Below are 24,865 nucleotides of genomic sequence, written 5' to 3' on the forward strand. Positions count from 1 at the left end.
GGTCAAACATTTTATATTGCACTTATTTGTCAAAATAGAATCTCACATGTATATATAAAAATGTGTGTACATATATGTACATGTATATATGCATATACATATATACAAATACGCATATACCACATCTTCTTTATCCATTCTTCTATTGAAGGACACATGGGTTGCTTTCATATCTTGGCTATTGTAAATAATACTGCAATAAACATTAGGGTACATGTATCTTTTCCAATTTGTGTTTCTGTATTCCTTGGGTAAATACCAGTAGTGGAATTACTGGTAATTCCACTTTATTGAATGGAATGGAATGGAATGGTAACTCTATTTTTAATTTTTTGAGGAATCTCCATACTGTTTTCCACAGTGGCTGTACAAAATTACATTCCCACAACAGTACATGAGGGTTCCTTTTTTTCCACATCCTAGCCAACCCTTGTTGTTTCTTGTGTTTCTTATTTTAGCCATTCTGACAGGTGTGAGGTGGTACCTCACTGTGGTTTTGATTTGCCTTTACTTGATGATGAGTGATGTTGGGCATCTTTTCATGTTTGTTGGCCATCTGTATGTCATCTTTGGAGAAATGCGTGTTCATGTCTTCTGCCCATTTATTTGGTATTTGTGTGTGTGTGTGTGTGTGTGTGTGTGTAGACACTGGATATATCACTTCCAAATATCTTCTTCTATTCAGTGGGCTGTCTTTGTTGTTGTTGTTTTTGATGGTTTCTTTCATTGTGCAGAAACATTTTATTTTGGTGTAGTCCCAACAGTTTAATTTTGCTTTTTATTTCCTTTCCCAGATGAAACATATCTGGGATGTGATGTCAAACAAATTATTGCCTATTTTTCTTCTAGGAATTTTACTGTTTCAGGTTTCATATTTAGGACTTTAATCCACCTGAAGTTTATTTTTCTGTACTGTGTAAGAAAACGGTCCCGTTTCCTTCTTGTACATGTAGCTGTGTAGTTTTTCCAATATTATCTGTTGAAGAGACTGTCTTTTTCCTACTATATGTTCTTGCCTCCTTTGTCATAGAAATATCCCAATGTCTATCAGTATACTGAGAATAAAATCCAATTTTCTTACCATGGTTTCAAAGATCATTCATGATGTGACCTTGTGTATCTGGTGACTTCACTTTCACTACCCTCCTTCCTCACTATGTTTCAGCCACGCTGGCTTTCCTTCTGTTTCTTCGAGCACAAGTAGCTCATTCTCCTTATGGCCTTTGCAGCTGCTTGACCCACTGCCTACAACATTTTCTTCCCAGCTCAGCATCCATGTCTTGGCATCCATTCATTATTTAGGTCTCTACTATCCTCACAGAGACTTCCCCCGATTCTCTATCTAGCAGCAACACTCTACTCCATCAATACACCACAGCACAGCACTAATTATCTGAAATTATCTTATGTATCTGCATTATTTCGTGTCTGTCTCTGCCTACAAAGACCTAAACTCCTTGCGAGCTCAGATTTTATTCCTTTTATTCACTCTTATTTTCTTAGCATCTAGTATAGTTCATTTGTTGAATGAAATGAATTTTTAATTAACATATGTTCTTCAAAGCTAATCTGGAATATAGAGAATTTAGGGGAAGAAAGATCACTCATAGTCATGTTATTTTAATGCAAGTGCAGTGAATTTAGATATATTTCCCTCCAACATTTTTTCCTCTTATTTAAACCATAAACTTTTATCATACTATTTTAGTATTCATGCCCACCCACCTATCTCAGAATCATTCTGACTCATTTGATCCTCCATGAAACCATGAGAAAAAGCAAAATGTAGCTATTATTACCAGTGTGTATCTAAGGACATTAGATACCATTCTTGTTGTTCAGTGTCACACAATTGGCGGCTAAGCTCTGAGTCTGGGTCTGGCTCATTTCCTCAACCTTACTGTCCAAAACTTCCTTCATAAATGGTCTGTTCGTTTCCTCACTAAATATGTCATTTTCCCTTGTCATTCCTCATTCCATGGATCCTAAATACCTTCTTTCCTGCTAATTCAATCCGCCCGTCAAGACCACGCCTCTTTTGATAAACCTGGATAATCTCAGTTCACGACACTTATTTCTCTTCAAATATATATTTACAACTCACTATGTCATCATTTCACACTTAGCCTATGATAGCCAAATCATTTATGTTAAGTTTATATATATATATATATATATATATATATATATATTTTTTTTTTTTTTTTAAGATTTTATTCATTCACTGAGAGGGAGGGAGACAGAGGGAGCACAAGCAGGGGGAAAGACAGAGGGAGAGGGAGAAACAGACTCCTCACTGAGCTGGGAATCCGACGTAGGGCTCTATCCCAGGCCCTGGAGATCATGACCTGAGCTGAAGGCAGATGCTTCACCATCTGAGCCACCCAGGTGCCCCTAGCTTATGTAAATTTAATGTAAGTATTCTATCTAATTCACTGTCTATTCTTCTTTACAGTCCCATTGTGTATGAAAATACCTTTCTATATCTGTTCTTATAACTTAACTGGATAGTATGGATAATAACGGCCATTTTTGGTTCATTGTGTTCCCTTCCACCAGACCCATATGTCTGTACCCACTAATAAATGGCTCATTGGAAACATATTCATCTAGATTTTTTGTGCCAGACATTTTCTAGTTCCTGGGGATATAGCAATGAATAAAACAGACAAGACCCCTGCTGTCTTTGAGCTTCTTTCTGGTAATTTGAGTAAAAAACAAATAATTATTCATAATGGGATGAGTATTAAATTTCAGAGAACTACATTGTATCTAAATTTGAAGGCTTCAAGGGAGAGGTGGTGATAATTTGGACCTTGGAGGAGGAGCTGAAATTCATGACATAAAGAGGAAGGCAGAGGTCATTCCAGGCGTAAGGAACATCCTGCTCAGCAGTACAGAGATGTGAAAGAGAAGCGTATGGGATAAAAAAAAAAAAAAAAAATTGGCACCAAAAGTCATAGGTTGTTTCCTTAATTTAGACATTTCCAGTTCTATGTTAGATATAGTGAATTTCAAGGTGACTTGAGCTTTGCCCTGCCAGGGACATATCATTACCCAAAGTGCAAATCTTCCCTCCTTGTCCTTATGTGAATGCCTATGAATGCAATAATAGTGCAGCAAACTCAAAGTATTTATCAAAGGTGACTTCGCTGTGCATTTATCAACAGTACTGAAATCGCAGTATTCCAGCGAATCTCACTAAAACTTACTGCAAATATAAACACTATATCCCTTGAAAATCTAACTTATTTCCTCTATGCTCACAGTCCTCTTTGATTATAACCTGGCTTATTGCCATTTTAACATTCATAGGCAAACCAAATATAGAAGCACACCTTGGCTACTGTAGAATTCATTTTTCTTCTAAAATTTTTTTAAAATTAAAAAATTTTAAAGAACTCCCTGCCCTGAGAATTCCTGCCCATCTCTGAAATAAGTGTTTGGGGAGCCTTAGTAATTTGAGAACTAGTTTCAGAAAACATGAAATTCATTCTCCCACTTCATTCTGGAACCCAATTTTAAGTTATAAGATAATTAAAAAGAGAAATACATGTTTGAGGATTAGATTAGTTAACCCAGTTTTGTTCTCAAAATGCAGTGAAGCTTAGATAAGAAAAAACATCTTTTGGAAACCAGAGCAGAAATAAATGTATAAAGCAAAATAGGTCATTCTATATTCAACAACAAAAGTTTGGCAGAGGAAGTTTATTGACTTCCAAAATATCATTATAAGAGATTAATGGCACATATTTGTAGTAAGAGACGGCAGAAGGAGGGTCTAACTTGCACAGTCGGTGCAAAATTTGAAAATGTCTACATATATTGAAGGGCTGTGGGGCAAGCTTTTCATGGAAGGCTTCATTTGCAAAAAGGTGCAGGGAAATATAAGGGAAGAAATTCATGAGGAGAAGAGACTCAAGGCCAAAAGCAAAAGGTAGATTAGGGAAGAGTGTGGTGTTTTTAACTGGGTACTCAGGTTGCACTCTGGCCCGTTCCTGCAGATGTATGCTGGCATTTTACAGGGGAAATATCTCTGTTAACTGGTAAACAAAAACAAACGAACTCTTCCAGTGATAAAATACATAAGTCCTGGAGATGTTATGTACAGCATGATGAGTACAGTTAAAAACACTGTATTGCATATTTGACAGCTGCTAAGAAAGTAAATCTTGAAAATTCTTATCATAAGAAAAAACTCTGTAATTATCTGTGATGATGGATATGAACTAGACTTACTGTGGAGATCATTTCACAATACATATATACAGAACCATATGTTGTACACCTCAAAGTAATATATATGTCAATTACATCTCAATAAAAGATAAAATCTTAATTAATCACATACAGATAGATATAGATCTATCAATTTGTCCTCCTCAGAAGCTGCAGAGGGTAGGCAAGAGCAGGGGCAGCGAGCCAGGCACTGCAGGGGCAGCAGGAAGGTCTAGAAGTCACCAAGCCACAGGGGAACACTCTTAAGGGACAGCAATGATTCCCAGGAAAACTGTGCTTAAGAGTCCTAAATTAGGGACAGGTGAGACTCCAAGTGTGGGTCTGTCCTGGGGCAAAATTTCTCTCCATCTGTGGGTCTATGAGTCTTGAAAACAAGTTGTCTGCTTCTAAAATATAGTGGTGTGACAGGTATGTGACAGACATTTCCATTTCAAAAGGGAGAAATGAGAAGGAATGAAGGGTCACAGGTACCAAGAAAGTTTAACCCAGCAGGTCAAATTTCATTAGGTTTCAAGGCCTGAGAATTATACCCTGCTACTCAAGGCTCTGTCGCTTGGGTCCACAGCAGCTCTACTGGCCTCTGCTTCTCTGTCCCTTTCAGTCCCAGGTGGCAGCATTTCTGCTGAAACAACATTCCTAAAAGCTTGGAGGTCTCCTGTGTGCATCACAGGGTTCTAAGCCATTATACAAGAGAGCTCTCCACAGACCTTTCTTGGCTAACTCCATCTCTATCCCTGGCCTCTGCCAAGATGGTTGAGAGGATCCATGGATCACATGCCTAATCTGTTCTGCAAAACGTTCCAACCACACCCTTGGCCTTTTCTTCAGAGCAACATTTTCTTAACAACGAGTCTCCTAATATTAACTTTTGTTTCTGCAGTCTGGATAGACTGAGAGTTTTTCATATCATTAAGTATTGTTCTGTTTCATTGAAGTTTCTGTCTCAATTTTCTCTCTTTCGTCTTACAATTCAGCAAGGAAAAAGTGGGCTGCACCTTCAACATTTTGTGGGAAAACTCCTCAGCCAAGCTTCTATGTTCACTGCTTGAAAGCTCTGCTTTCCACACAACCTCAGGGCACAATTAGCCCAAATTTCCTGCCATGATATAACAAGGATTACCTTCCCTCCAGTTCCCAATAGCGTGTGCCTCATTTCCTTCTCGAGAACTTCACCAGAAGCAGCTTCAACCTTCATGTTTCTACTAATGGTCTCCACAAGGCAATCTTCAAAGACCCTCTCTCCAAATGAGGTAGTATACACAGATTTTGGGGGCAAGGATGTAGACATATCTTTTGGGGGGCACCATTCAACTTCATAAAATGGGTATGCCAAGAATGTTAAGATCCTGACTGCTGTTTACCTCGGCCATTTCTTGGGGTGATGTTTACAGTGGGCAGCTTTGATGGATGAGGTAAGATTTCCCTCCAGGACCAAGAACAGGCTTGCTGACTTCTTGCTGTAAAACAGCAGGTTCCTATCTTGTAATGCAGCCTAGTGTGGGTGCAGGAGTCCATTTGAAACCCTTTACACAGTCCGCAGGAGACTTCATGGAGAAACCAAAGGGTTCCTGATATAAAGACGCTCGTGTGCATGCTGCTTGTTGTGCGGTTATAAAGTCCTTTGTTTTTGACACAGAAATCTCGTGTCATCTGTCAGCATCAGTGAAACAGTAACACGCTAATGTATTAACTTGTACAGAGGACACAATCAAATAGTAGACCTCACAGAGTGGAGAGTAAAAACTCCATAGTCAGAAGTTGGAGATTGAATGACAGTGAAAATGGGTAACTCCTGGGAGTTCAGAGAGCTCTTGGGAGAGCACTGTATTTTCCTATAGGGTGGAATAGGAATTTGAAGGAGTCTTATCTCAATTTTAAGAAGCAGAGAGACTCTGGTTGACATCTGGGTAATAACCCCCTGCTTCATGGTTCATGTCTACCTTTAAAGAAAAACCCAATTTATGCATGTATCATTTATTTAACAATTACTCTGTGTTCATATTAAAGAAATGTGTGCATCATTTCCATGGTCAGAGATAAATCCATTAATATATTATTAATATATTTAATTAATATCAATATGCATTATTAATATATTATTAAGTTAATATTATTATTAATATATTATTAAGGCTACAGAGGTGTTATGGATAAACTGTATCCCTCCAAATTCCTCTGTTGAAACCCTAAGTCCTCATGGGACTGCATTTAAAGCTATGGCCTTTAAGGAGGTAATTAAGGTAAAAAGTGGCCATAAGGGTAGGACCCTAATCTGATAGGTCTGGTATCCATATAAGAAGAGGAAAAGTACCAGAAAGTTCTCTCCCCATGTGATCACTGAGGTAAGGCTGTGTGAAAACACAAAAAGAAGACAGCAGTCCACAAGAAAGACAGGTCTCACCACAAACCCACCCTGATGGCCCCTTGGTCTTGGATGACCAATCTCCAAAACTATATATAACAGAAGATAAATTTCTGTTGTTAAAGCCACACAGTCTGTGATATTTTGTTAAGCGTAGCCCCAGCAGATTAAGACAGGGGAAAATCAGGTTATATCAGAAAATTTTAATTTACTATTCTGAATTTCAAAGATAATTCTGCCAATCCATATATGTGCATATATAAATACAGGATAGTTATATATAATTCCACTTATGTCATTTAAAGTTCATATTTTGTGTGGAAAAAAGGTTCAAGTGTTTTCTTGACAGAGTAACTGCATCAAGTCTTGGGCTGCTGTGACACGTAGTTGGATGATTTTGAGGTTCTTTCGTATTTTTTGATCTTGCAGGCAATGAACATCTCCAAATTCTCCTTAAATTCATGAATGACTTAGTGCCTCCTGATAACTCAATAGATTCTATTTTATTTTGTTTTTTTTCATAAAGATGCCATCTGGGAGACTCATGGTCTCCTAGTGGCCAAGAGGATTGGGAATACCCACTCATCGATTCCCTTCTTATTTTCACACTCCATTCCTAAATTCCTTCTGCATGAAAGGAGAAATTCTCCTTCTCTCTCTCTCATTCTCTCACAGAATAGCATTTTTGTGCATTTAGCAAGTCAATGCCTGCTAAATAACTTGCTCAGTAACAAAATATGCCTTATATCCTGAGGCAACGTATGGAAGGAGCAGGCATAACTGAAGTGAATATTTCCTCTATTAAATCTCTGTTCACAGGCTGCTTCTCTATAAACTTTGGCTCTGGTCTTCCCCTACCATTCAACCTGCATACACCCTTCTTCTAACTCCCCTGATACTCTCCATTCACATCTCTCACTGTGGCATAGTGACGTGAAACGTTACTCCACTGTTCTTCATGTGAGTTCTTCCTGGAGAGCTATGCCATCACTTCCTCCCCTGCTTGTCTGATCTCACATCCTGCCCTATCCCCTTATCCCACTCAACTGGACTCTGGCTCTTCCTTAAATACACTCTGACCTCTGGCCTTCTGCATTCGGGCCCTCGAGCATGGAATATTCTTTTCCAGAAAGCGTCACCTTCACTCTTGTTGCCCTTCTGTTTGAATCAAACATCGGTCCATCAGGGCTGTCTTTCCTCACTACCTGTGGTGGTCAGGAGGCTCCTAGTAAACCCCATCTCTTGTTATTCTTGCCTTTGTGTGACCCTCTCCCCTGTGACTTCAAACCAAAAGACCTGAAGATTCAAAACATAGAATTGAAGTCTACAATAGATCACTTCTGTGATTATCTTACATAAGACTGTAATTTCTGTCTTGCTAGCAGATGCCCTCTCTCTCTTTGTCTTTGAGGAAGCAAGGAGGTCCACAGGGCAAGGAACTCAGGGCAGCCTTCAGTGAGAGCCAGCGAGGAACTAAGGTCCTCTGTCCAACAGCCCTGGAGAAAATCAATCCCGCCAACAATCAAAGTGAGCAGAAGTCAGCAGAAGAGCTGGGCATTCAGATGAAGCCCCAGTTCTGGCCCATACCTTGAGTACAGCCTTAAGAGACACCCTGACATAGAGGACTCTAGTGAAGCCAGGCCCAGATTCCCGACCCACAAAAATTGTAAGATAATAAGTGTCTATTATTTTAAGTCATTGCCTGTGTGTTAATTTGTTATGTAGTCACAGGTAACTAATACATAAACCCATGTAAGATGATACCTGCCCATTTCCCACCCACTGTCTAGCATTCTCTATCTCCCTTACTCTGCTGTGTTTTGAATAATGCATCACTACCTCACAAGTTATACATCTATCTCTTATCTGTCTGCCTCCTTCATTAGAATCTCTACAGGGAGATCTAAGTTTTGTTGGAATTGAACCTTCTACAATTTGGGGCAGAGTGACCTTTTCAGGAAAGGAAATTACAAAACTGTGAAATAAAATTCAGGTATTAAATACTTAATTAGGATGAGAAAAGCAATCCTAGAAAATTACATATTTTTAAAAGCTAAAAAATCTGAAAAAACAATATACATATTATTGATCACCTAATACACTTCTGTAATATCCTTTTCCTATAGTTTTTTGCCTCTATATCTTTTAATCACCTCTTCACTTGACAATTTATAAAATCATATTTTCTAAAAGGTATTCAATATTTTTTGGCATGGTAAGTTGAATCTTAAGAAATGTTTATTATTTATAGTTAAGAGAAGTTCCTTTCATTTTCATAACTCCTATTTGTAATGTCATGTGAATGTTTAGGACTGTTTTCCAATATCATACATGAGCTATAATATTTTAAGTTCCCTCAAGTTTTCTTGAGGGATTAATCCAAAAAATCTTTCAGTTGGTGACCTTTCTCAACCAGTTTGTTGTTAACATCTTTGTTGAATATGTTAGGGTGCAAAAGAGACAGTGACCTCAACTTTTGCATGTCAGGTTGTGCAAACACTTGGGAAGGGGCCTGAAGAGTGAGGGTCCTTGAAACTTAAGCTTATCTTGTTTCATAGTTAATCTGTCTTTGTCCCTAAGAGTAGGGAATCGGACTATTGTCTTTACTACTGTCCCCAGCATTCAGAAGAGTGCCCAGCTCATGGTTGTGGATCAATAATAATCAACTGAATTGACAAAGTGCTGATTGTTTCACCTTTCTATCTAACAATAACATGTAAGGGGAAATCAGTATCTAACAATAACATATAATGTGAGGTCAATAAAGACCGGTTTAGTTAATAAATATGAGTTCTGGACTGATTCAAAGGAAAATGCTTGACTGCAAACTACTGAGAAGATACAGACAGATGGAGGCAAAGTCAGATTAGTAAACATCGATACGTGCATAGACATATGGATGGACAGACATATGTACAGACAACTACACAGACACATTTTATTTTCTATTTAGAGTTTTAGATAACATTTAACTTCATTTTTTATCTAGCTATAGGTGAACCCCCAAAAGATGGACTATTTGTGGGGGAAGTATACCAGTGTTAGAAGTATAAGGATTTTTTTTTTTTTTTAACTGAAAAATCTACATACTGGGCAAGACCCACAGTATCTCATGGTGCCCAAGAGCTTAGGGTTTGAATAGCTCTGTGACCTTAGGCAAGTTCCTCATCCTTTGCCACCACTTTTTCACCTGTGAAATGGATATAACACACAAATCTGCCTCATTGTGATCAGACAATGTGTCTTAAACTCCCAACCCAGTGCCGAGCAAATGATGAGCACTTAGTAAAGACACCTGGTTTTGTTGGTTTTGTTTTTCTGGTTTTGTTTTGTTTTCATTATTAATATCCTTGTACGTTACACAGGCTAGCACGGTTTTTGTGACGTTTACCAAGCATCCCAGTTTTGACCCCATCTTCACCTCTACCATGAAAAGCATATTCTAAATAATTTTCTATTTAAGTTTCTGAGAACTGGTGTGTAATGCGTGGGAGGATGACACATTGCTGCATTTTGCTGAGGCATACCCTAAGGATACCACGAAAGCCAAGAAAACATTATCAGTTGGTGGATCCTTCAGGAAGTCACACAATCAGGAAGTGGGGTTACTCAGATCCTGACTTTAAACTTGGAACACAGACTTCAAACTCCAAAGTGTAGCTAATCATTACTTAGAATATTTATGACAATGACAAATGGTCATAGGTCACATAAGATCATTTGAACACATACACAACCACAGGAAATCATTTTCAATGGCATTGTCTTCATGCTAAAAGGACGAAAATGCAGAATAATGTAGAAAGCCCTCTCCTGCTCTTAAAAACACACACACACACACACACACACAGCAAGTAAATTTAGAAATAATAGGCCCTCTAGAAAGGACCGTATATTGTATACAGACTTAAGCTCTATGATGGCTGACTTATAGCTATAGTGCTTTTAAAACAAAAAAGGTAGTGCAAAATCCAAAAGCATAAGATGACTTTACAATGGCTTTTGGACTATAGCGGCATAATGTTTTCCTGCTTTCATTAAGAAAAATACAATTTTTCTTTAAATGACTTTGTTTTCAGTGTTTAATTTTATATTCAGTAAGGATCTACGTGCTACCCTTTTCCTCCAGAGGTGATGTTAAAAATGAAAAGCAGAGCTCCTGAGGGTCTACCCTGAATCTTCCTATTCCCCCCAGGGTCTGACACAGCTGCCGTTGGACAGGACTACATAAAGATTCCTTAAACAGGGGACGCCTGGGTGGCTCAGTTGGTTAAGCAGCTGCCTTCGGCCCAGGTCATGATCCCAGCGTCCTGGGATCGAGTCCCACATCGGGCTCCTTGCTCGGCGGGGAGCCTGCTTCTGCCTCTGCCTCTGCCTGCCATTCTGTCTGCCTGTGCTCGCTCGCTCTCCCTCTCTCTCTCTCTGACAAATAAATAAGAAATCTTTAAAAAAAAAAAAAAAAGATTCCTTAAACAGATCTCTTCAATAAATTAATGATGATAAAAAGAGATGAAAACTAAGTATATGGATTTTTTATTTTTAAAAAAATATTTTATTTATTTATTTGACAGAAGGAGAGACACAGCGAGAGAGGGAACAACAGGCAGGGGGAGTGGGAGAGAAAGAAGCAGATTCCCTGCTGAGCCGGGAGCCCAATGTGAGTCTCCATTCCTGGATCCTGGGATCATGACCTGAGCTGAAGGCAGAGGCTTAACGACTGAGCCATCCAGGCGCCCCAAGTATATGGATTTTTTAAAAAATAACATCATATATGCTTTTCTAGTTTGCAAAATACTTTGCTATTAATAATCCCCTTTGGTCTTCCCATTGGCCCAGAAAGGTAGGGAACAGCTCTCCTGTGACACGCAAAGTCACCTGGAAAAGTGGTATTTCGTTTATTCCCCAGGGCTAGAACTCTTTCCACAAGGTCATGAACAATACAGGTGCCTAATACTGACACACTTTGTTGTATTGTACTTCACTTTACTGAGCTTTATTTGTCTTTTTTACCAACTGAAGGACTGAGGCAACCCTGTGTCTGGCAAGTCTATTGGTCACATTTTTTTCCAACAGCATTTGCTCACTTCATGTCTGTGTGTCATATTTTGGTATTTCTTGCCCTATTTCAAACTTTTCCATTATTATTATATTTGTTAGGGTGATCTGTGATCAGTGATCATGACTTGCTGAAAGCTCAGAGGACGATGAGGACTTTTTAGCCATAAAGTATTTGAAAATTAAGGCATGTACTGTTGGGGGACATAATGCTTCATACACTTAACAGATGACAGTATAGCCTCAACATAACTTGGAAGCAGGGTCCCTGCAGAGCAGAGAGCCTGATGCGGGGCTCCATCCCAGGACTCTGGGATCATGACCTGAGCCGAAGGCAGAGGCTTGAACCCACTGAGCCACCCAGGCGCCCCTCAGCATAACTTTTGTACACACTGGGAAACCAAAAATCACTTAACTCACTTTACTGCAATATTTGCTTTATTGTGGTGGTCTAGAACTGAAGTCCCATTATCTCTGAGGGACATCTGTACTTGTTTGTTTAGTGTAGCGGTTCTCAGCTGGGAGAATTTTGTTCCTCGGGGGCATTTTGCAATGTCTGGACATATTTTCGGTTGCGGCACTGGGGGTGTGGGGTGGGTGTTTACTAGCGTTTAGTCAGTGAAGGCCAGTGATGCTCTTCAACATCCTACAGCGAGTGCAGAGGACAGCCCCTCCACCCGACCCCACCTGCCCTGCAGGAATTATCTGGCTCTAATGTCAATAATGCCCATCTTGAGCAATTCTGATGTAAACAACGAACTGTCTTGTAAGCCCCCTTAAGTTGATTAAATTACTGTGGTGGCTTTAAAATCTGTCTGGGAATTACTTGACACTCTTCCCATCAAGAGAGTATGTCTCCTCCCTCAGAATCCAGGCAAAACTTTATGACTGCTTTGATGAACAGAGGCAGTTACATGATTTTTGAGTTTATGTTAGAAACGGCCATGCAGTTTCTACCAGTTTGGGGAGGAGGAAACACACGCCTTTGGATTCCTGAGTCATCCGGCAGGAAGTCAGGCTATCAGAGGGTGCCATGATGATAAGGCACTGTCTTTATGCTAAAAGGCTGAAAATGCAGGAATATTGTGGCCCATTATAGGGCCACACAAAGAGAACTGCCCACCCTCTGAAAGTAACCACATGAGAAACTTCAGGCTAGAACTGCCCAGTCAAGCTATTCCCAAAGTCCTACTCAAGAAACCATGAGAGATATCAAAGGACGGTTGTCATTTTAAGCCACTAAGTTTTAGGGTAAGGGCTTACATTGCAAAAGCTAAAAAGAACAATCTCCAAATTCGGTTACTTGAAGTCAAGTGCTCTGGCAGACAGAATGTCCCCTCTCTCCCCCTAAACAGGTCTGACCCGTGGAAGCATGGAAATCTTAACTAGAGGCCTGCCACTTCCCAAGTAAAATGGATTTTAATGAGTCTATGGGAAATAGGTCACCAAAGGGGGTTTGTCAAAGAAATTCTGAAGAGCATTTTGAAATGATGGACAGCACCTTGAACATTGGAGTTTTGGGCTTTAGTCATTTCAAAAACTGATTATTATAAAACTGAGGCATTTACTAGATGATCTCTTGATGTTTTTCTAGGACTAAATTCCAGAATATCCTAATCTCCACATATTTTCCTAAAGATAGTTTTAAATTATAACTTAAAAAGTACACCCTACTGAATATAAAGAATGAGGATTTAAAATAAATATGAAGGATCACTTTACATCTACCAAACTACAAAAAGATAGAAAAGAAAAACTACAAAAGGTAAACTAAAACCTCATGTGGGTGAAATCTGCAAATTCACACATTATTGAGGCCTACACTGTTCATTATGCAACAAGAGCTACAAAATACACAGAATCTTTGATCCAGTAATGCCTCTGCTGGAGACTGTCCAAAAGGAAAAAGAAAGAAAAAGCTTCTTGCACAATGATATTTATAGACACATTATTTACAGTAGGGGAAAAAGCCCACAGGAAACAACCTAAATATCCAACAATGAAACAATAGTTAGCCATGATATGGCAGGATACATTAAGGCAAATCTGCAGAGACGAAACCCATATAGAAAAGTATGCATGAAAGATACCAAGTGAAAAAAAAAGTATATATATATATATTTTTTTACCATTTTCATATTTATGGTAAGTATATCTATAAAAGTTACTTTCACACTTATAAATATCGAAAGAGAGAAATACAAACCCTTTTTCTGTTAAGATGGCTATTTTAGTATGTGCTATTATTTCAGTTATTAGTTATTTAGTTATTTTAGTTATTTAGTTATTATTTTAGTATATGTATTATTTTTCTATAATATTAAATATTCTGCTTTAATGTTCTGAAACTATTAATCAAGTTAGTATTTTAAGAGACATATAAGCACCTTAAGTTATCTGAATTCTTGTTTTTTATTAATTTTTGTAAAGATTTTTATTTATTTATTTGTCAGAGAGAGAGAAAGACAAAGCACAAGCACACAGGGAGTGGCAGGCAGAGGGAGAAGCAGGCTGTTCACTGAGCAAGGAGGCCAACGCGGGACTTGATCGCAGGAGCCCGGGATCATGACCTAAGCTGAAGGCAGACAATTAACTGACTAAGCCACCCAGGAGTCCTTAGCTTCAAGTTTATTAAAAAAAAATTTTTTTATCGATCATTTTTTTGAGCACTTACTACATATGCCAGGGCCTGTGAATACTGTAATAGATAGGATTGAAGATGATTTTAGAGAATGTATTCAGTGGGAGAGAGAGTCCAGCTGAAGCTGAATTATGGGTGCTGCTTTATGAGAACAGAATAGGGATATGGGACAGTGCTTTGGGGACAAAAGGATGTCTGCACCAGGCTTGTGCTTTGCTTCATCTTGTTACTTGTTGATAGAGCTAGACTAATTGGACATTTCAAGGCAAAGAAGAGACATTCTAAAAGCTCTGCCAAAGAAGTGAAAAAAAAAAAAAAGACTGATGAAAGAAATATTTTAGCCAATTCAGATAAATCTGCACATAGAGGGTTTTTTTTTTTTTTTCATATTCTAATTGGAAAGAACAATGAAGTTTTCAGCTCGGCCTTCGTTCAGAAGTGTGTCCTCCCTCCATGCTACAGGAGCTGACATACATGTCTCCAACTGTCATCACTCAGTCACCAGAATTCAACTGGGCCCCAGTGAAAAGGACATAGGCCCTATCTTCTCAGGGTTTGCAGCTGATGGGGGTGAGAGCTAAGTAAATGGCTTTGTGAAGTAGAAAGTGACAAGGGCAAGGAACATGTGGAGAACACCTAAATTGGATTGGGGTTGAGGAAGTTTTCTGGGGTGCATGAGCCTCAATGAAATTGACACATAAATGATTGCAGAAGATGGACTGCGGGATGGAGAGTATTTCAGGAATAGAGAACATGGACAGAGGTAAGAGTCAGTGGGACTGTACTCTCTCTCTTATTTTTTTTTTAAGATTTTATTTATTTATTTGACAGAGAGAGAGAGAGATCAAAGTAGGCAGAGCAGCAGGTGGGGTTGGAGGGGGGCGGGAAACAGGCTCCCTGCTGAGCAGAGAGCCCGATGTGGGGCTCAATCCCAGGACCCTGAGATTATGACCTGGGCCAAGGAGGAGGCTTAACCCACTGAGCCACTCAGGAGCCCGGGACTGTACTCTTAATAGGGGTTAAGTTCATATCTCACTTATACCATAACAAAAAAGTAATGATAAAATGATGCCCAATAATTTTGGGACAAAAATTAAATACTGTAATAATAAAGGGGTTTCTTATCTACCACGTGCTATGGTCTGAATGCTTGTATTCCCCTTCCCCACCCCAACTTCCTATATTGAAATCCTAACGTCCCAAGATGATGGTGATAGGGAGTGGGCTTTTGAGAGGTAGGCTTAGGCTTCACCTTCGTGAATGGGATTGGTGCCTTATAAAAAGCTGCAGAGAGACTCCAGCTCCTTCCAGCAGCTATTAACGAGAAGGAGGCCTCTTGCCAGAACGTGACCATGCTGGCACCTTGATCTTGGATTTCCAGCCTCTAGAATCATAAGCAATAAATCTCTGTTGTTTATAAGTCACCCAGTCTGTGGTATTTCATTACAGCAATCCAGATGGACTAAGACACTATGACATTTACATAAATTATTTATTTAATCATCTCTCAATTTTTCATTAAGGCCCTTTTATTCAGGGTATCTATTACATTTTTTAGGCTGAAAAGTAAATAAAGATCACATATAAGTATCCCAGTTTCCAAGGTTAAGTTATTCTTTTTTTCCCCTGAACAATGTTAATAAGTACATAGAAAAACTAAGTCAATTGTTCTGAAAGATCTATTTACATGCCAGCATTTGGAATATGGCTTTGGAAAGGTTATAAAATCCAAAAGATTCAGAGTCTGTATTCTAACAAGCACCCATGAAGCTATTTGGTTAAGGACCTGAAGGTAACTGGTAAACAATTTGGAATAGAGTTATCTGACTGAGCTGACCAGAAGCCAGCTTGCATTCAGTCTGCATTTTTACACAGCATCCATGGGAATGAGATCAGGCGTGCACAAAGACAAACAAAGGCCACCTTCAAATGAATGAGAGGGAATGACAACTGCCAATGTTCAAGGCATCCACGGGCGCTAGAGCTTTGCTCATGCTTTTCAAAACACAATGAAATCATCTCTTGCACTGACAATACAGTGTCCATCACTGCTTTATTTCCATGGCTCTGTTTAAACATTAACCTCATTTTTATACAGAAAGCCTTTCAGTGATCAGGAGTTATGTATGGCTTCTGTAGTAAAAACTGTCTCTAGTCACTTTCAACTACTAAAAGGAAGAACTGTACTTAATCTTTCAGAATGCAGAATAATAACGCGGGAACCTTCACTGATAAAATTGCACGGTTGCCGTGAACTGTTTGGACAACACAACGGAGAACTCTTTCAAAGGAAGAACAATATATTTGAAAACTATTAACAGTCCCAGCACCTGAAAACATTACCAAAATATGCAGTTCAAGTTTATACTGGTTAGTAAACGTAATTTTATATGTACAAGTGTCAGCAGGCACAGACTAGAAAAAAAATACTTGAATGTAAGCCCTTTGAACTAATTATAACGTTAACAAAATTAAGAAATTGATGTTGATTTCTTTTCTAATTCTTATGGTGAAATGAAAATGTTTTAAAGCACTTTGAAAACACCACTGAGTCACACAGAATAAAAGGCTTTAACATTTCACTAACAGAACCTTTCAAAGCCAGCTCTAATTCTCTGAGTTCTATGGGACTATGATTTCTGAAAAGATGACTTTGAGAATTTTATTAAACAGGATAGAAATAAAGAACTAAAAGCCTAACCGGAGAAACTTACCTATAGTTCTAAAAAAAAAAAAAACCAACTTTGTTTTTCAGGAAATCTGACTAAAGCACAGATATTAATTCTGCAACCAGAATTTGAACCCTGTTATATATGACGCACCCCCCAAACAATGCAAAGTTTATTAATTACAGCTATTTTAGCGTGGCAAGTCTGTTCTGAAACAGAAATATTTACAAGGGCTTCCTCATCAATCTAAGCGGCCACACTGGAGGGTGGGGGGTGCCCACTCCCACGGCGGGGCTATCTCCCTCTGTGCTCCTCAAAGTCATCAACTTTATCTTTGTCTCTTCAGCTCATGTCTTCTCCTTGTCAGACCCCAGAACCCACTCCGCCTTCCTTCCTGTGGTCATCTGTGGCTTCAAAGCTGTTGTCAGAGATGCTACTCTGGCAGCTCTGTGATTCTTGCCCCCTACCCCCCACCATGTTGTCTATGACGACCCTTTGCCATGGACATCCGCATTCCTCCTGTGCTGCCGTCTCTACCCCAGTAGGGACTCCTGCCATACATACAGATGCCTCAGGGCAGTTCTCAAAAATCACAAGTAGACCATGTAATAACATGAGTAATAGAGGTAAAAAAAAAATCTCATTACAATAATGTTTATGCATGTTTGTAGGTTTGTTTATACAAGTCTCCCCCATCCTGTCCCTCCGCCACGCCCTCTCCTCTTTCACTACGTAACTTCCGGATTCTGCCCGCATTTCCTCACAGTGACTGACTCCTCAGCCCAAGCCACTCCGGCTTCTTCTGCTTTTCACCCCGTGGAGAAGGCCCTCGTCAATGCTGTCCGACATGCTTGACTTCCGTGAAGAAGCTGATCCTACTGACCAACTCTTCCCTCTCAAAATATTTGTGTGGCGCCCTACTTCCTGCCATCTTCTCTCTGCTTACTGCTCCCTCTGCTCCTGTCACCCTGGTATCTCCCCTTCCTCACCTGACTCTCTCAGGTAACCCCTCCTGTGGTGGCCAAAGCTGTCTTCCGGTCTCTGCCTGACTCTTCAATGGCACGTCTTCAATGACTCTAATTGCCTCTGACTCCTAAACCTCTATCTCCTGTTGTTCTCTCTCCTACTTCTAATCCCGCTCTGTATATAACTATCTACCTACTAGACATGTGCACCTGGAGGTCTCAAACAACGCATCAAGGTGAACTGATGGATCTTTTTCATCTAAGTTGCCTTTTTTCCTTGCCTCCCCCTGTCTCAGTCAGTAGCAGCTCATTGAGTTGTCCACAGCCAAAACCTAGGCCTCAGTCTTGTCTTCTCCCTCACTTGCTGCCACCGTAGTAAATCCTTCACCAAATCCTGTCCATTCTCCCTAACGACTTTTCAAATCTGTCTTCTGTGATTTTTCTCTGCTGCTACTGTTTTAGCACCATCATCTCCCGATTGTGTGCTAACCTACAACCAAGACCAGAACCAGTTTTCCTAAGTGCTTTTGGAGCCTTCAGTCTGGCCTCCTCCCTGCCTCCAGAGTGATCTTCCTAAGAAGCCAATCTGATATGTCACTCCCCTGCTTAAGACCTTTCAAAACCTTCTTGTTGTCCTCAAAAATCCATGCGTACCACAGTTTACAAGGCCATTTATGTTCAGGTTCCCACTAACTCTCACCTTCTCAACATTTCACCCTCTGTGAAAACCTTGAACAGGGTGTTCTGTATATAATGACCTTCTCCTTCCCTATGCAAGCATCTAAAACATCTGGTCCAGGAACTAGGAGACTTGGGTCCCATTCCTAGTTATGTTACTCTTTGTCTTATATTATTATCACCAACAGCCATTTTAAAGGGCGAGAACTGGGGTTCTCTGACCTCTGAGGTCCTTCACAGTAGATGTGAATTGTAAAGATTCTTTCCTGTCCCCATAAAGGCTTGTCAGGAGGCTTGACACTTAAATGCATCACAGTGACATCTCTGAACCACCCTCTAAACTCAACCTTAAGTTCTGTACCACCCATTTAGCAATTAATTATATGTAACCAAATGGTATCTATTATGTTATAGAAATTTATGTTACATATCTCTGTTACAAGCATAGACAACAAGACAATATGATGAAAACAATGTAACCAAGTTTTAAATTATATGGACATTTTCTTAGGCACAACAGGATGGCTCTGAACTTCAATAATTCAGAAACTCAAAGACAGTATCAAGGACCTGTTTTCCGTCTTTCCCCTGGGCCAGTACTGGCTTTACCCTCAAGCTAGCCAATGTCATGGCTGTTAGATGGCTGCAGCTGTCCCAAGCTTCACTAGAGCTGACAGTATGTTTCTTAACCAGTGTCTCTCCTAAGAATGAGAAATTCTTTCCCAAAAGTCTCCAAGCATATCTGCCTCCTTATCTCATTGCAATCACATGGCCTTTTCTAAAACAGACACTGGAGAGAAGCATGAGACCCAGGAATGGCCCAGTGCAAGCCCCCTTGAAGTCCCCCGCTCTCCTAGCTGCACGGGGTAGGAGACAGTCTCGTAACCGCACTTCTGTTAGGAGGGAGGATGGCAGGGCCTGAAATGGTTAGGTCCCTCCCAGGGGCTGAGACAGTGTCCTTCCCTCAGGTTTGGACTTGTCTCCAAATAGACTGTAAACTCTCTGGACCATGTTTCAAGTTTCCTATGACTGGTCCAAAAAGCACCTAATGGGTCATCCGAAGGGCATCACAGGAACCACGTTCTCATACAGAATCTCTTGTTATTTCAGGGTTCGTAGTATTAAGAGTCTTCTCTTTAGAGAGACATTCTTCTGTGTACTCAGGTAAATCATTAGTCACCATCACAAATGAAAACAACAACAAAACAAAACACCTACAAAAACCCTTCTATCTTTGACTTGCCATTTACAATGACAGCCTTCTGTGGTTCTTTCTCTTTTATGCTGCGCTGAACAGGTCAGTAACATCCCAAGCTAATCAAGGCTGATGGTCCAGACCAAAGCTTTTTTTTTTTTTCTCTCAAAGATTTTATTTATTTATTTGACAGACAGAGATCACAAGTAGGCAGAGAAGCAGGCAGAGGGGGAGAAGCAGGCTGCCCGCCGAGCAGAGTCCGATGTGGGGCTCGATCCCAGGAACCTGGGGATCATGACCTGAGCTGAAGGCAGAGGCTTTAACCCACTGAGCCACCCAGGCACCCCCAGACCAAAGCTTTGACCTCAGTGGGAACATTCACATGACATCAGGATGACATTTTTTGGTCCCCAATGTTTTTCCCCATTCTTCCTGAAATACTTTATTTTTGACATACTGCCTTGAATGTGTATCTTTATTTTGCTGAATGTCTAAAATTCCACGACCAGAAGCTCATCTCTTTACACTCACAGGCTTCTCCCTTTTACAAGGCCCACGGCTATTCGCACAATGAGACAGGAACAGTCATCACCCACTGCAGAGGGGAATTCATTTGAACTGACGCGTTCACTGACTCTTGGTGTTGAAACCTACCTGTCTTGGTGGTCGTCTCACAACAAGGTGGTACAGGCAATACTGGAATTTTAATCTGTTAGGAAAGATGAGGTACAGCCCTAATATTTAAGCAATTACTTTGATATCTGGCTGTACGTCAGAAACGTATGAATAATTATTCTTAAATACTGATCCTGAGCCCCAGTGCATAAATTTAAACCAAGCAGAGGCTCACGAGCCAGGGCTTAAGAGAACAAAGCATAGTCGTAGTTGGGCCAGGATAGCTGGAGAGCCATGGGGTGGGGAGTTTCTCTGTAAGATGGTGATTTTCGGCTATGGGGTGCTAAGGATAAGAAGGAAGAGGCAGTGTAGGGTCAGTGCTAGAAATGAGAGATGACCTTGAACTTCCCTTTTAGTCATAAAAGAAAAACCTTCCCTACTTTATAATTCTGCTTGGGGTTGTCTTGGGACAATGGTGAGTTGCAAAGGGATAAAAGGAAAACGGAAAAGGCCATCTAGGCAGTGAAGGCAAATGCAATAGTCTGGAAAATAACATAAAATATGGTCTAATCATGTGCAGTCAGACACAGGTGTGTATAGGTGTGTCTATAAGGCTCAGGGGCATGGGTGTCATGTCCGTGCCTGTGTGCCGTGTGTACTAGCATTACGTGTGTGCGTGAGGAGGGCAGCAGAGAAAAGCTGGAACTGGCAGGCCAGCCTGCAGCCAGAGGGCAGAGGACTTTTTAGGCCAGGCCAAGAAATCTGGACTTCACTCCGACAGGGGAGCCACCACACGTTTGAACCAGGGGTTGACTGGATACAAATAAGTGTTTAGAAAGATAACACGAGAAGAATGGGTCAGAGGGATAAGAGATGAAAACAGGAAAACCAGTTTACATTTGTCCAGACACAATGAAGGAAAGGGCCTGAACTGGGCGGTGGCAGAAGTTGTCTAAGGCGGAGAGGACGGACAGAACTTGGAGATGGGCTTGAGGTTGAACCAAGGGAGAAGATCCCTGGGTTTCGTTTGCATGCCAATGCTGCTGCCGGTTTACAAGAGTAGACAATACAGGAGAGAAGTCTGGAGGGCAGGTGTTGACTTCGGTTGAGGACCCGTTGAGTCCATGCTTGTTTGACATCTGGGTGGAGATGCGGGCAGATGGAAAGACTGATCGAGAACCAGAAGAGTCCGGCTGCGGATCCTGACTCAAGTGGGGAACTGGCCCAGAAGAGAACTGGGAGAGCGAAGACAAGGCTCCAGGATGGAAGTCTGAACACCAAGGACTGGGCCAAACAGATGAGCCTGTGACAGAGAGGAAGGAAGAGCTTCTGGGAAAACAGGAGAAAAGCAGGGAGAAGAGAAGACAGAGGCAGCGTGTGTTGCAGGAGGACAGAGCTCCCAAATTACATATTAAAAGAAGGATTTACTTATTCTGAGAGAAATTAGAATACTTACAGCTCGAGGGGAATGAGGGAGAGGTTCTGAAGGTATTTTGCAAAGAGGGGGTGACTCTGGGGTAGGGTCCGGGAGACAGGGTGAGAAGATAAGGATTATCTGTGGTCTGGCAGCACACTGGAGAAAGTGTCACTGTGCACTTTAAAATTACATTTTCCTGGGCACCTGGGTGGCTCAGTGGGTTAAGCCTCGGCTTAACCTTAACCTGACCTTTTGCTCAGGTCATGATCTCAAGATCCTGGGATGGAGCCCCACACCAGGCTCTCTGCTCAGCAGGGGGCCTGCTTCTCCCTCCCCCTTTGCCTGCCTCTCTGCGTACCTGTGATCGCTCTCTCTCTCTGTCAAATAAATACATAAAATCTTAAAAAAAATTTAAAAAACTACATTTTCCTTTCCCCTATGGACCTATTATGAATAGGTCCTAGATTACGAATGATCTAGGCCCCTTATGGCCTTTCTCTTCCATCCTTCATCGGCCAGTTACCATTTCAGTGACGGCAAGCACTTAAACCAAGGAGTGATCAATGCAAGGTGATAAATAGGAAACTAAACATTGAGCACTGCTTTTTCTTAAATACCCATGAGAAAGTTTACAGAAAGCAAATTTGATTCTAAGTGTTAAAATGAGATTTGTGGGTTTTAAGTTTCTACAGTAGTTGCCATGTTTGCTGGAGAGGATGTGAGATATATAAACACACATACATACACACATGCTTTTTACATTCTCATTTTTGGTATGTATTTACATTACACAGTTGCACATGTATATAGTTTACAAACACCTATAAAATCATGTCTATAGTAATGATGAATACTCAAAAGTGTTACATACCTAGGGTAATATCAAAAAATGTCAGCTATCACTGACCTAGAGATTTAATTATTCATGTTAATTTGGGATATTCATGGTATCAAAAAATGATGTTGCTTCCCCAGAAACCTGGATTGATCTCACAAATGACCAAGCCTGCTTATGATCATCTTGAATTAAAAGAAAACCTGTTTCTTGAGTATGCAAATAACTGGAAGAGAAGAAAGGAATAAATGTTAAAAAATCATCTGTACAGATGTCATATTTAATCACCTCTGCCTGCTTTGTCCTTATTAACTACCTCCAGGTTAGAAATCTCTATCCCTGACTTCATGCCTTGTAGCAACACATTCCACTGAAGTATTTCTCACTGCTCTTTAAAAAACAAGCCTCAAAGATAAGAAAATGTTGTTATGTTTCCATAGCTTCTGTTAATAATGGGTAATTAAAGAGAGATGAAAAGCTTGGATTTAAACGTCTGTTAGTTCTTGGGAAGATTGTGGTGTTCCAGGGACTGCTATTCAATGTGAATCCAACTTGACCTGAAACCACTAGATTAGGGTTGATGGTCCCTCAGAACACTCTTTGGGTACCAGCACACAATATCCACAAAGCACCCGACAAAGAGTTAGACAGAAACCTAACGATGCCTGGTTTCTGCTGTGGGTCGGGGATAGTGGTACTCCCTGTCTATTATCTCTGACTGGAAGAAAATACTATAGAGTTATCTGGATTAAGTTTTTTTCCATAATAAAGAATACCCTGGCTAAATGCCTCAAAGGAGGATAAGAAATATTTGTATGTATTAGGAAATATTCATATTCTTTGTAAAAAACACTTGAAAACCAGAGACCATTCTTTTGTTTTGATAGTTTTTAAAACTACAAAATACAAGTGACCCGCTTCCTCCCAGTAAACTACAGTCCTTACAGTAAGCACACAGGAGGCTCTGGAAAGGTCTGGAGAAGGTATACTAGATGGATAGGGTCGCTCAGCTTGGTGCAAAAGGCGGTGGGTGGGCTCACTCTCACCGCCCTGCCCCTTGGCGCTCCGGATTTAGTTAATTCTCTTGTTGGCAGCTGCTAAGATCAAGAAAGTAAAAAGAACTTTTCCTGGCCTAAGTTTATATTAAGTTGAACAGAAACGTTACAACAATTAGAGGAAGGCAGAAGGGAAGGAAGAATTCCCCTCTGCCAAGTACTTAAGAAGCGCTGGGTTAGAAACATCCGTGCTACAGCCTGAAGACGTGGGAGCATAATTCACACCCTCGGTTTGAAAAACAAGCATTTCGGGCTCCCAGTCTCCTGCAAAGCCTCCAGGCATCGCGCCGAGCTGGTGCATGCTGCCTCCCAGAACCGCTTTCCCGGGACCCAAGAACCCTGTGGGGCGCGTTCCTGGCGGCACCTGCTGTCTAAGCGGGTCTGCAGGACTCTCCATCTTCAGGACACCCCGTAGTCTCCACTCCCTCTGTGCATTTGAGTGCGTGCGCGTGTGTCTAAAACCAAAGCGCGCAGGGAGCTGACTTTGAAGGGTGCTTCACAAACAGGGTGAGACATGCCTTATGGGGACATCAGGCGGGGGAGAGAGGGAATGGGGAGTCTCTCTTTATCCAGCTCCGGGTGGCTGGGAGCCTGGGTCCAAATGGAATCCGAGCAGAGGGGCGCGCTGCCTGCGCCTCCGTCCCGCAAAACTCCTTCCTCTTCCCGGGGGGACCGGGGCAGGTTCCCCCGCGGCCGCTGATGGAGAGCGAACTCCTCGCTTACCTTGACTGAGCACTAACAGCAGCCGCAACGGCGCGCCCCCTGTCCGTGCTGGCCGCATTCTGACCCTGTCGGGGGACAGTAGCTGCTCTCGGTTTGCAGAGGGACTCCGGAACGCGCACTCCAGAAGCTGTCCCGAGAGCTTCTCTCGCCCTCCGGGCTGAGGGCAGGGAAAAGTTGCCTGGCAGCTTTTGGGACTCCAAGGCCCGCCCCAACCCGCCCCTCCGCGGCAGCGGCGGCGGCTGCAAACACCGGATCTGCTCTGCCCGGCCCCGCCCCACCTAGGCCAGTCCCTGGGCCCCGCGGGCACCTGCGCTCCACCACACCCCTGCAAACCGCACCTTAACTTCCCCGCGCGGTCCCGCCCTGGCCGGGAGGATCCTGGAGGCAGCGGCGCTCCACTCCGCACGCTTGGCCCT

At 41.3% G+C, this 24,865-nt stretch overlaps 1 protein-coding gene across 1 annotated transcript in view; it reads right to left on the minus strand.

Moving 5' to 3' along the window:
- ITGA2 (integrin subunit alpha 2) overlaps positions 1 to 24,590 on the minus strand; it is a 107,341-nt gene extending 82,751 nt beyond the window's left edge. The window contains exon 1 of the mRNA XM_044232083.1: positions 24,450 to 24,590. Coding sequence (XP_044088018.1) covers positions 24,450 to 24,507 — 58 coding nt within the window. The 5' untranslated portion in view covers positions 24,508 to 24,590. The remainder of the gene's footprint in view (positions 1 to 24,449) is intronic.
- Positions 24,591 to 24,865: the final 275 nt, after the last annotated feature.

Source organism: Neovison vison, chromosome 1 (assembly GCF_020171115.1).
Source record: "Neovison vison isolate M4711 chromosome 1, ASM_NN_V1, whole genome shotgun sequence".
In the NCBI taxonomy this organism is placed as follows: domain Eukaryota; kingdom Metazoa; phylum Chordata; class Mammalia; order Carnivora; family Mustelidae; genus Neogale; species Neogale vison.